At 39.3% G+C, this 14,217-nt stretch overlaps 1 protein-coding gene across 2 annotated transcripts in view; it reads right to left on the bottom strand.

The window, feature by feature from the left end:
* Positions 1-14,217, bottom strand: part of LOC126365926 (endoribonuclease Dicer-like) — a 401,671-nt gene that overhangs the window by 208,240 nt on the left and 179,214 nt on the right. For both annotated transcript variants that reach the window (XM_050008684.1, XM_050008683.1), the window contains exon 10: positions 3,994-4,130. In XM_050008684.1, the coding sequence (XP_049864641.1) occupies positions 3,994-4,130 (137 nt within the window). The remainder of the gene's footprint in view (positions 1-3,993; positions 4,131-14,217) is intronic.

Below are 14,217 nucleotides of genomic sequence, written 5' to 3'. Positions count from 1 at the left end.
CACTGCAGTGAGATCCCCCAAGTTTACTCATGTTTCATACATGCTGCCTTTTACATCAGTAAGCAATATAGCAAATGTAACTGCATTCATGTACCTTTTGCTTATTTAGTATTGTGATTTATTTTGATATTTCAAACAGTTACCATTTCTGTCTTGAAGTTTCTCTTGCTTTTACAGATGGTTCTATTTCGAAAATGGAAGACAATGAATTTTCCTGCAATAATTCCAGGTGTCTTTGCCAACGAGTACTTAGATGTTCTTAGTGAGAATGAAAATCCAGATGAAGGAATGTATTTATATGGATCTGAGAACAATTCTAGTGACAGAGACAGTGACAATTTTAGGCCTGCAAAGAAGTGCAAGATGGCAATGTTGTCAAGTGATTCTGACACTAATGATGATGACAACTCTGTTCATGTGAATGATACATTTCTTATAATGATAAAATTGACTGATGAGAAACTGGCATTCAACCACTTGAAGGTCATTAAGGGATCCTTACGTTTCCAATACAATGTGACTGTATAGCCTCTGTGATGTTTGGTGACAACTTGTTTGTATTGTTTTATCGTAATCCAATCTCAGTGAAATATGAAACATTGACTAAAGCATCCAGGTGGTCTCATGTTACACAAAGAGACATGAAGATACTCCTTGGCCCAATTCTAACAAACAAAAAAAGATAGATGGAAAGATTACTCATCAACAAGACACTCTAACAGCTTATTTTCATAGATTATGAGCAGCAATAGATCTGAACATTCTGGCACTTTAAGGACAATAGAAAATTGAACAGTAGCTCTGAGAGATGCTTCAAAAATCAACCTATGTTGCATTATTTCCTCGATAAATTTAGCACACTTTATAAATAAAAGCAACAGTCTTTGTTGAATGACATGATTCCATGGAGTAGGCTGAGCTTACAAATGTACAACCCTGCAAAGACTACGAAGTACGGGTTACTTGTTACAGTGGTGTGTGAGACTGTCACAGGCGAAAAATCCAATATGGAGATTTATACTGGTGAAGGTAAGAAACTGGAAAAGTCTGTCCTCCCAGTTCTTCATTATCTTCTTTTTATGTGGCACAATATCTCTGCTTTACTCCTTGGTGCTACAGCCCGTCTAGGGCCTTGGTCCACTGGCCAATCATCACCCACTCTTCGGTGCTGGCTTCTAACTCCCATTCTTCTCAAGTCCTTCTCCACATTGTCTAGCCAGCTGGTCCTTATACAGCACCCACCTGGTCTTCTTTTGAAAGCTTTCTTGACTGTGCTGCTCTCCACCATTTTTTCCACATGTCCCAGTCAGCAAATGCTATTACTCTTTATTTCTGTCACGACATCTAGTTTGTTATAAAACTGTCTGATTTCCTTATTATTTCTGAGACACAATATTTCGAAGATAACTATTACAACAATACCTTTACTGCAGAGTTACAACTAAAAAACAAAACCAGAGTCTGTGATAATATTATGGTGAAAAGAATCTGTGATACTATTACAGTGAAAAGAGGTATACCATAAACCGAAAACCAAATCATTAAGAATGAAGAACGGTGATCTGGTTTCCTGTAGAAAAGGTAACATTCTTCTCCTCGTATGGAAAGACAAGCAGGATGTCAGAATGATCTCAACAATTCATGACGCTTCTGTTTCAAATACAACAGAAAAATGGGAGAGGATATATTTAAGTCTTTGTGTGAATCGGTATAATGCCTAGAGGAAAAGGGTTGATACTGTGGATCAATACAGTCTCACTATCCTATTCTATGGAAATTGATGTCATGGACAAAAAAAGTCATTCTTTACCTAACAAAACTGTGGACCTTTAAATTTGTTTAAAATTTACATTGTCCAGAATACAGTGAAGAAGAAAAAAATAAATTGTAAGCAGTTTCTATTTTCAGTGGCAAACTATTGTATTACTGACAATGATAACGAAGGCTCTCCAGACAAACAGAGAGAAATGCTGGGCCCAGTCCATCCCCTAGAGGAAAAGGAAGAGTACTACATGAACAGCCACCTGAAAGGCTACTAGGTGACATGAAGCATCCGGAACGTGTCCATTTCAAACAGTGGAACAAAGGACTAAAAAAGAAATTTCCAACCAAAGTCTATAGAGTTTGTGCTGCCCACAGAAAAAGAAATGAAACAAAGCATACCTGCAAATTTTGTACAGTTGCTCTTCACAGAGAGAAATGTTTTACACAGTAGCACACATTGCAAAAGTCCTAGGAACCTTTGTTTATATAATGGGAAGTCAAATGAAAACCAAACACCCAAAATGCACGTGCACTACAACATTTATCTCACTGGAAGACGAGACGATCAACTCCTGTTTCGTAGAACACGGCTGGCCATGGACAGATCCACTATCGCAGCCACTCTTGCTCTTCCTTGTCCAACTTAAACGGCCATCCACACATGTCTTTCTTCATGTTGTCAATTCTGTGAAAATCACATGGCACAAGATCTGGGCTGTACAGATGATGTTGCAGTGATTCTCAACCAAATCGCTGAAGCATAGCCTTCATCCGATTGGTTGTGTGGGGGCAGGCGCTATCGTGCAACAAGATAATTCCGTCTGACAGCATTCCGGTACGTTTTGACTTTATGGAGCATTACAGTTTCTTCAAAGTGTCTTCATAGCAATGCACATTATTGTGGTTCCATGCTCGAGGAACTTTATGAGTAGAGGCCCCCTGCACTCGAAGACAAAAGTCACAATGACCTAACTGGAATTTACGTGAAAACTTAGGATTTTTTTTTCTGCAAAAGAGATGTGGAGTATTTTCACTGTTGCTTTGCTGTTTGCCCTCTAGCTGTAGGAATACTGTCTGACAGAACCATCCTGTTGCACAAAAAAAAAACACCCTCACACAGCATATCAGACGAAGACTACACTTCAGTGATTTGGTTGGGAAACACTGCAACATCCTCTGTACAGTTCAGTTCTTCAAAGTGTGATTTTCACATCTTCGGTGACCTTGAGAAAAGCATACGAGGATGCTGGTTTCAGAAAGACAAGGAAGTGCAAGATTGGGTGAGGTCATGGATCCACCAGTGGCCAACTGCAATGTACTAAACAAGGATTGATCATTTTGTCTCCCAGTGGGATAAATGTCTTAATGCATGTTGTGATCACTTCTGAATGGAACCATTCCATTGTCCTGCTGTGGTGTATTTTTGGCTTTCATTTGACTGACTCTCAAACGTAAGTTCCACACTAAATACAATACATGAAATAATAGTAACCGTAAAGGGCAAGGTCTTCTCAATAAATGGCTCAGTGCTAATATCTGCAAAGTGTCTCTGTGTGTCAATGCAGTACTACAAGCACAGTAACAATAGTAAATTTTTTGACAAAAGAACAGAGCAACAAATGACACTAGAGAATTAGGCGTATTTTTGTTTGTGTGATATAATGCATTCATTGTCATGTGCACTAGTATTGTGGATTATGATTTTTTACATGTAGTTTACAATTACATCACAATTATAGTTTGAAAAAAATGGTAAAATTCATTAAAAATTGTTTCATAATGTTGAGAAACATTTTATGTTCATACACTGAAAGTTTACGATAAAAAGTATGCAAAGCTGATGAGATGTAAACTTGTACATGGTTACGTGCAAAAACAACAGCTAGCCACAAAAATGTCATTTAATGTAATCAAACAACACTCCCGAAAGAAGATCAGAGGCCTCGCTGAACCTTAAACAGGCCCTGATGTTATCAGATACATTATTTAGCCATTTCATACAATCTACAGTATAGCAAGATTTGCAGTAAGGACTAAGATCAATGTATAGCAGGGAAATCAGATCTAGTTAATTAAAAAGACACTCACCTTTTTATGAGGGGGGGGGGGGACTTGCCCTAATGGTCTGCTCCCATGCTTTAGTGTATGTTCATAACTACCTAATATTGTTCTGTTTCACAGAATATTTCAACTAATTTTTTGATCCACTTAACAACAAATGAGACTCACATATTCACCAACTGTATAGCATATGGACCTTTCAGAATTGCATGACTGCCACAGGGTGTATGCCATTCCACACATTCATCTTCTGGCTCACCGTCGACAATATCTGCTTCCACATTTATAGCTCCTGGCCTCAGCACCTGTGAACAATTTACTCACTGTATCTCAAAAGCTTCAATTTCTATTTTGTAACACTGTCTGAAACACTATTTCAAAACAGAGTTCATTTTCTGGCACATCATCATTAACGCAAAAATGGGCCAACTGCTACTCTACAGTACCTTATCATGCTTTGTTGGTGCATTTTGACCCCTTTATGTAGGCTGTTCCAACTCTAGTGCCCACCCATGGGAAGCCAAGTGCACTTGGGCAATGGGGAGCAAAAAGCTGACACCTGAGAAGTCACACAGTTGCAGACATCCACATAAATGCTCCACAAGCCACAGTAAGGTGCCACTACTTGTCATTTCCCCTCCTGTTCCACTAGCAAATAGAGCAAGGGAAAAACGACTGTCTGTACAGCTCCAGATGAGCCCTAATTTCTTGTATCTTATCTTCGTGGTTCTTACATGTTATCTATGTTGGTGACAGCAGAACTGTTCGGCAGTCAGATTTAAATGTTGGTTCTCTACCAGTCAGATTCAAATGTTGGTTCTCTAAATTTTCTCAACAGCCTTTCCCACACAAAGAATGCCACCTTCCCTACATGGATTCCCTTTTGCGTATCATATTTTGTTCAAATCTACCAGTAACAAATCTAGCACCCATCCTATGAATTGCTTCGATGTCTTCCTTCAATCTGACCTGGTGAGGATACCAAACACTAGCACAGTACTCAAGAATAGTTTGCACCAGCATCATTTATGTGGTCTCCTTTACAGGTGAACCACTCTTTGCTAAAATTCTCCCAATGAACCAAAGTTGACCATTTGCCTTCCCTACCACAGTTTCCACATGCTCATTCCACCTCATATAGCTTTGCAACGTTAGGCTCAGATATTTAAACAACTTGACTGTGTCAAACTGGATGGTAGTGATACTGTATCCAAACATTACAGGTTTGTTCTTTGTACTCATTCGGGTTAACTTACATTTTCCCACATTTAGGGCTAGCTGTCATTCATCACACTAACTGCAATTGTTTTTTTGTCTAAATCGCCTTGTATCTTCCTACAGACACTCAACTTTGACATCTTATTGTACACCATGGCATCATCATCATCAAACAATCACAGGCTGCTGCCCACCCAGTCCACCAAATCATTTATTTGTATGGAGCAGTCCCATTACACTTCCCTGGGGCACTCCTGGTGATACCCTTGTCTCTGACAAACATTCACCATCGAGGACAACATACTGGGTTCTATTATATAAGAAGTGTTCAAGCCACTCACATATCTTTGTCATATTTCATATGCTTGTATCCAAATTTTATTCATCCAATACTTCGAGAATGAGAAAACTTAGTTACTTGTAACACACTTTGCACATAATGTCAAACCTTTACAGAAACTTTTTCTTGCTGACGACCACCACAAAATGATGAAAGGAGAAATTTTATTGCTTACTGCATTTTTCTGATGTGATTTTCAGTAAAACAGTAACATCAGACATATCATGACATTTACATTTATTGCTTCTTTGCTACTATCTCGGTTTGCAACACTTTCAGGAGACAGTATCCACATTTGCTGCTAAAGTATCTACAAAATTATATCATTGTATGAAACATAGCTCAGGGGATATAAGGGATGGGGAGAGAGAGAGAGAGAGAGAGAGAGAGAGGAAATGGAAAGGGGGGGGGGAAGAGGTGATGGTAGTAGAAAAAAAAAAAGTGGAAATGGATAGAGAGAGAGAGAGAGTTGTAGACGGGCACAGAGACATAGGGAAGGGCAGATGGGCAGAGAGAAGTGGTAATGGCAGGTGGACACCAAGGGGGGAGGGGGGGAAGCAGGTGGGCAGAAGAGAGAGGGGGGACTGGCAGTGGGGTGAGAGAGGGAGGGGGAGAAGCAGGAGATGGATGTGGACAGAGAGAAAGTAGAGATTTAAAAAGAGAAGGGCAAGATGGAAAGAGAGAAAGGAGACAAGGAGACAGACAGAGGGAAGGGGAGAAGGAGACAGACAGAGGGAAGGGGAAGGAGACAGACAGAGATGGGGTCAGAGGAGATGGACAGAGAGAGGGACAGAGAATATGGGCAAGGAGAGGGGAAGAGAATGTGGGCAGGGAGATGGGAAGAGGATGTGGGCAAGGAGAGGGGAAGAGGATGTGTAAAGACAGAGAGGCAGGTAACTTGGACAGAGAGGGTGGCAGAGGATGTGTATAAGTGAGAGGGAGAAGGAGAACATGGACCAATAAAATTGAAATAAAACTCTAGGTAGGAATATCAATATTTCAGGAAAAGATAGATTGCTACTTGCCATAAAGAAGACAAGTTATGTTGCAGACAAGCACAGGTAAAACACACCAACAAAAAGCTTTCGGCCACAGCCTTCGTCAGCAAAAGAGAAACACACACCATTCATACATACAAGCAAGCACAACTCATGCACACAAGACTGCCAACTCCGGCAACTTGGGCCAGAATGGGATGAAAGGAGCAATCTGGATGGGGCAGGGAAGGAGAAAGGATAGTAGTGTGCATATGGGAGAGAGAGGAGCATGGTCTGGCAGTGTGTGCGGGGACGGGCCAGGGAGTTGGGGAAAAAAGTGAAAAAGCACAGAAGCAGTGACAGATGGATTGGCCCGTTGGCAGAGGGTGGCAAACAGAGGATGGGACACGAGAATAAGGAGGGGGTGAAAACAGTTGGGGGGAGGGTGTAGGGACAATAGGTTACCGTAGGCTGGGCTAATTACGGGAGTGGAGAATGTGTTGTAAGGATAACTTCTATAAACTTTGTTCACAAAATATGGTGGTGGAGGAGAGAATCGAGATGGCTCGTCTAGTGAAGCAGTCATGGAAATCAAGCGTGTTACATTCAGCTGCACAATGATCCACAGGGTGGTATACTTTGCTCTTGGCCACAGTTTGGCAGCGTGTAGTAATTCAAGAATTTCTGTGTACATTCTAGAACCACTCAGCCTTCTACAGTCTCGAACGCATGATATTCTGCATATGAGTGTGGGATGGTAGAATCCTACCTACTGTGTATCACATGTTTGTGTGTGCAGGCTTAAAATCAGTCGTGGGAAGAAAGTAGACATGGCGGATGAACAGCACCAACAAGTACCTGTTGGGCAATCCGTAGATGTTTTAGTGAGTGTGTACGGAAGAACAATGGAGTTTATATGCAGCACTGTCCTTATTGGGTCACTGACTACTGTTATTAAAACAAAGACAGTTGAAAAAGAACTCTTGGAAACTCTTGACGTAACCTTGCTATAGGCAAGACTTATTTTCTGATTTATGTTAAGAAAAGTTATGGCACCAAGGCCAACTTTCTTTTAACTGTAACTCAATTTGTTTCTGACGTTTGACTGTACGAGAGACTTACCGGAAAATATATATTTACGTTGAAAGTGGGAGTTTTATAGTGTATGGAGGTCAAATACATTGTTAACTGATTTTTTTTATTCTCGAATCAGAAACATACAAATTTACAGTAGCCATACACATCAATAAATATGTACATATATATACACAAATTGTATTTATATTACCTGTGCCCAGTACTTTGCAACCTCCAGGGCGCTTGGAGTGGCTTGCAGGAGGTCAATCTTCGTACAGGATGTAGGGCACAAAAGGCACTGGAGCATGTGGCTTGTGGTTTGTTCTTGTCCACAATCACAGGTCATATTTTCTGTTATGAAGCCCTATCTCTTCAGGTTGTCTCTGGATCGTCCGACTCCTGATCGTAATCTGTTTAAAGATTTCCACACCAGCAAGCTCTCGTTGTGTCCAGGTGATAGTTCTTCAGCTTCTGACATCTGCAGGTGAGGTGTCGACTTCTTCCATAACTCCAGCCTTGCCTTCTCTGGTGAAATGGTGAGCTTCTTGGATGTTCTCAGGAAGCTCTTTCACAATCTCAGTCATTGCTGTGGTGGATTATGTCCGTGCAGTGGATGGGCACTGTCCTGTTCCACTTTCAGTCTCTCCTTGTTGGCAGCCACTGTTCTGCGTATCCATGGTGGCGCTATTCCAGCCAGGCAGTAAAGCTTATCAGTTGGGGTTGTCTTAAGCAGCCTGTGATCAACCTGCAGGTTTTGTTGAGAGCAATGTCTACTTATCTGGCATCAGATGACCTGTACCAGACTGGAGAAGCATATTCAGCAGTAGAAAAGCACAGTGCCATTGCAGAACAGCGAATAGTTTGTGGATGTGATGCCCACTGTGTCCCCGGTAGTTTGCGAATTAGGTTGTTTCGAGTGGAGATATTCATTTTGGTGTTCTTGCAGTGAGTTTTAAATGTCAGAGTTCTATCGAGAGTGACTCCCATGTATTTAGGTGCGTGATGATGCTTGAGTTAGATGCCTGACCATGCAATATGTAGCTCACGATTAGCTTCCCTGTTCCTTAAATGAAAGGCACACACTTGTGTCTTCGAAGGGTTCGGTCTGAGTTGGTTCCAATTGTAGTAGCTTGACAGTGTTCTAAGTGCTATTGTCAGGTTTCTTTCCACTCTTTCAAAGCATGAGCTTTGCATAGCATGGGCTAGGTCATCTGCATATAAGAATCTCCTTATGCCTGGGGTCAATGGTGGTCATTGGTATAGATGTTGAAGAGAAGTGGAGCCAAGACGCTTCCCTGAAATAGACCATTTTTCTGCGCTCTCCAGCGACTGCGTTGTCCTTGAAATTCAACAAAAAACCTACGGTTTTGGAGGAGGGTGCTGAGTAGTCTAACAAGGTGGGCGTTGTTGATCATATTATATAGTTTTGCATGGAGTAATCGATGATGGACAGTATCACATGCTGCTGTGAGATCCACGAAGACCACGTCCGTTACTTGGCGGGTTTCAAAACCATCCTCTATAAACTGAGTGAGATTCAAAAGTTGCACTGTGCATCTTCTGTTTGGTTGAAATCTTGCGTGTTCGAGTATGAGAAGAGGGTCTATTACTGGTAGGATTCTATTCAGAATCATACGTTCGAACAGTTTATAAAGGTGACTCAAAAGGCTAACTGGTCTGAAATTCTTGGTATGATTTGCTTCCTTTCCAGGTTTCAGAAGAGCTGTCACCCTGCTCTTTCGCCACATCTTTGGTATTTGGTACTAGTTATTGCAGTTGTTGTAAAGCTGCAGGATACACTTTCTTGTTTCTGAGCCAAAATTCTTGATTTGCTCCATACGGATATCATCTAGACCAGATGCTTTACCAGTTTTGTTAACTGATTAAAAGCATAGTTTGCACGTCTAATTATTTTGTAAGTAGAAAGAGTCTAAAAATTCTTGTACCTAGCATTATTCGATGGAGAAGAAGTCAAGAGGGATTCCAGCAGCTGGATATCCAGTAAGGAAGAGTGGCTGCGAATTCCCAATAAAGAAGTGGAAGGTGGTTTGGGGAAAAAACCGAAATAACCCAGATTCACACTCACACTTTAAGTCAGAAATGTTAGAATATGGTGACTTGTGTGAAAGAACCGAGAACACAGGAAATTTTACTACAAAACAAGAAAAGAAGCTGTTATGTGTTGCCGTATCAACCAAACATAATAAGACAAGGGAATTACTCCAAGAAATTGGAATATGTTCAAGTATCCAATGGAGCAAAATTTAAATGGAAAAACGGTGAGGAAATGCAAACTCACAACGACAAAAACAGCAAAGAAGATTTCAATTTATTTGTCTAAGAAGAAGTACATATAGAACACTTCAACCAAGAAGATACAGTGCGGGGAGTATACAGCTCTCACACACATCGTGGGGATGCAGATGCGGAAACCAATACACATCCAATGCCACGGCACCAGCTGCTATTCACCGGTGTTTACCTGTCTCCACATCCACTCACCTACGCAACAAGAATTCTACGCCAGGTGAGCATGAAACAAAACTTGATTACTTTAGTACAAAGTTGTAGAAGATACTGTTGAGTGAACTTTTATTGTGTAATTATCATATTTAAAGTTAGTTTTAAATGCTTGCAAGAGCTAAGGAATATAAAAGTATGGAAAATATACAACAGGTTGGGGAAACTCAAGGCCAGCAATGGATATGAAAATTAGCAAAGACGTGCTTGACTGAGCTGAGTTGATAAATTTAATCAAAGCTCAGAGTCTTAAGTTAAACTCATTAAATTCCCAATTAAATTCTCTGAATGTGACTGTAAGTAAAGAACTAGACTTAGTAAATTCTCAGTTAAATACCCAGAGTGAAGTTTTAAATGCTTAGAGTGAAACATGGAGTATTCAAACGACAAATTTAGGTTTGTTAAACTCCAAAGTCGGCTCTCAAAGCAAAGACTTTAGTTATCTACGCAAAGTCATGGGTGCTTTGAAGACTGAGTTCGATACAACAAGTAATAAAGTAGAGAATGTAAAAGTAGATTTAAAGAATGAGTTGACAAATTCTCTGACCACTCATATAAATCATGTGTTTACTGACCTTAGTCAGAAACAGAGTAACACTTTTCAAGATTTATCAAAAAGGTTAGAACTTAAAATTTTGAGAGCAAATTAAATAATGTAGAATCCGAACTTACTGAAAAGTTAGGATCTTTTGAAAACGTGTACAATGTACAATGTTAAGTATAATGATTTAAGGCAGGGGTTGAATAATCAGAGAGAGTGTAGATAAGCAGAATGAATTAATGTCAGTCATCCAATCGCAAATTACAGGTGTCAATACAAGGGTAGATAATGTAGAAAGAAATTTCAAAGAGAAAATAGCTAACTCTGATATTATAGATGTAATTAATTTGGAGAAATTATAGATCGAAAGGTTACCAAAAGTATAAGACCCAGACACACATCGCCTATTCCTTCTTCCCAACTTAGTGATATCAGGATGGGTATGGACAACCTGTGGAGATACTTTAAGCTTATCGAAGATAAAAGTAGAAAAAGGGTAACTTCACCTAATGTTGTATTAACTAGTGAAGCAGTGACTGATTTGCAATGGGGAGCTAATTCAGTGTTATCTAGCCAATTCCCTAAATTTAAGCCAGACGGAGATGTACATCCGATCCATTTCTTAAAAAGATTTAAACACGCTTTATCAAAAAATTGGGAAGATTCCACGAAGATTGAATTTGCTTTGGGGTACCTTCTAAGGGAAGCATCAGAATGGGGAACAGTAAATGTTGAGAATTTTGCCTCTTGGGGAGACTTTCAAAAAATAATTTAAAGAGAAGTACTGGTCTGCCAGTGCTCAAGAAAAGTTAATATCATATCTGTGGGACCCAAAATATTATAGTAATACTTGGGGAGCAATAAGGAAATATTTTGATTGGCATTTAATATGAGCAAAGTATTTAGATACGCCAATGGAAGTAGAAGGATTAGTACATATTTTAATTAGATGACTGCCAATCTACGCGAGAAAAGACATCTTGTCCTTTGTTGACGCACTTGATGCAACAAATAAGGACCGCAACGAAACTTTACACCAAAGTGAAAGTTTGAACTACAAAAGAAATAGCGGAAATAATTTTAAAAAGCATGAGGCAAACTTAGCAAAAGTATACCAGTACAGTAAGAAAAGTTGTAATGACAATTATCAAAAGAAGCAGCCACCTTCAAATTTAGATCTGGTAGCTTCTCAAGAATTTGTAGCGAGTAACCATAAAACACAGAATGGGACTGTAGTATCTCGTTTCAGTAACAAACCCATAATTAGTAGTAAAGAGGAAAACGGTGTTCGATCTGGATCCAGGGCCAATGCACAGGTGATAGAGATATATTAGAAGACATTATTCCACATATGTATGTTAACTTTACACACAAAATACCCACAAAGGAATGGTTGCTGCTTGAAGAACCAACCCACAACCTATAATAGCAGGGACAGTGGAAACTCCCGAGGTTAACATATTTATAGAGTCAGTGAATGAGATATCACTCATCTCAAATGCATTTTTTAACGCGATACAGAATAAACAGCCCTTTCCGTTATTGCCAGTGACTGCAGTATATATAATCAAGATAACAGGACCAAAAAGTAAACTTGTAAAATATGAAACACAAGTGAACTGTAGTACTGGACATACGTTATTTCGTTAAACCCTATTAATAGTAGAGAATATTAATAGAGATGTACTGTTTGGTTTAGATTGGTTGTGAGAGTTTAAAGTCAACTTAAACTTTGATGAATATTATCTTTGTTATGGTAGAGGGGACAGTAGATGCTGGAGGTCATTTGTAACAAATAGTCACATTGAGGAAGAAACAACTGAGTGTCAGTGTCTACAATTAACAGCTACAGCACAATTATCACCAAAAATCGATAATGTGGATCAAATAACAAATTGAACTGATATACAAGACAAAGTTAATGAATCCCTAGTATTAACCGATCAAGAAAGACGAGATTTGTATAAAATTTTAAAGGAGTATGAAGTGGTGTTTTCTGATTGTCCAAGTAACATCAGCGACTTTATCTGTAAGTTCAAAATCAAAGATGACACTCCATTCTTTTGCAAACCATATCCAATACCAACGATTTTGAAGGAAGCAGTTCGGAATGAGATTAACAAAATGATTGATAATAATATTACAGAATGAAGTTCCAGTGTAATGAATAATCCACTGGTTGTGGTGAAGAAAGCTACAGGTGAGGTACGATTAGTCTTAGATGCTTGAACATTAAATTGACATATAGAAACAGAGAGAGATCGAACAATTAATATCAAAGAATTGTTATCCAAGTTTGAAAAGGCGAAATTCTTTAGTACAATGGACCTTATCCAGGATATTGGCAGATACAATCCAGAATCCAAAAAGTATACAGCCTTTTTGTTTGATGGAAAATCTTATCATTTCAATGTATTGGCATTCAGACATAATATCTCTGTGTCCGTTTTTATACATGCGTTAAATGAAGCAATAGGGAGAGATTTATTGAAGGATTTGATAATATACATAGATGATATCTTCATAATATCAGCTACTTGGGAGGACCATTGTTTAACTCTGTGCAAGACTGAAAAAAATTTAAAGAAAAAGGTATTAAAGGTGAAGCTGTCTAAATCGTTTTTCGTGCACCGAGAACTTAAGTTCTTAGGTCATATTATAGGCGCAAAGGGAATTAGACCGGACCCTGAACACATAAAAGCTATCAAAGAATGTCTGCACCCCAAAAACGTAAGACAATTAAAAGGATTTATAGGTATGGCCAGATACTATTGATGGTACATACAAGGACAAGAGTCAAATGACCTGAGACTTTTAAGTTTATTAAGAAAGGTAGTACCGTGGACTCGGGATCAAGGTGCAAATGATGCATTTGAAAACGTTAAAAGAGCACTTGTTGAGTCACCCATATTACGTCATCCAGTTATGGGCGAACCATTAAAATTTTCAACAGATGCATCTGATTACGGTGTTGCTGCCAAACTTTTCACAGCTACCGAAAAGGAACTATTGGCGATTGTGCGGAGTATTCAAAAGTTTCAAACACTAGTATGCGGATCAGAAATTCATATTTATACAGATCATCAAGCTTTATCCTTTCTGATGCGTAATCAATTACTACACAGTATGTTGATGCAATGGATGCTTTTCCTACAGAAATACGATATTAAGATATGATATGTAAAAGGTTCCGAAAATATTGTACCTGCTGTTTTATCACGGCTACCCAACATCATTGTAAAGGAAATGGCTCAAAGAATAAGAGTGAATATCCATCATGATCCTTAATAGCCGTCTGCGGTGGTCTCGCGGTTCCAGGCACTCAGTCCAGAACCGCGTGACTGCTACGGTCGCAGGTTCGAATCCTGTCTCGGGCATGGATGTGTGTGATGTCCTTAGGTTAGTTAGGTTTAAGTAGTTCTAAGTTATAGGGGACTGATGACCATAGATGTTAAGTCCCATAGTGCTCAGAGCCATGTGAACCATTTGATCCTTAATAGATCATAAATTGTTTTGGAGAGACAGCATAACATCACAGCGTTGGTGCTTATGTATTCCAAAGGTAATGGAAGACGAACTTGTGTGGTATGTTCGCACAGGATATGGACACTTCGGAATCAAAAAATGTATATCCCATATGAATAAGTTTTATTATTTCAAGAAACTAAGTCATAAAATAGCATCTTTGATTAGAACCTGTGAAACTTGCCAGAAAGAGA

Source organism: Schistocerca gregaria, chromosome 4 (assembly GCF_023897955.1).
Source record: "Schistocerca gregaria isolate iqSchGreg1 chromosome 4, iqSchGreg1.2, whole genome shotgun sequence".
Taxonomy (NCBI): Eukaryota; Metazoa; Arthropoda; class Insecta; order Orthoptera; family Acrididae; genus Schistocerca; species Schistocerca gregaria.
The sequence above is the reverse complement of the archived record's forward strand: the minus strand, read 5'-3'. Positions and strand labels throughout refer to the sequence as shown.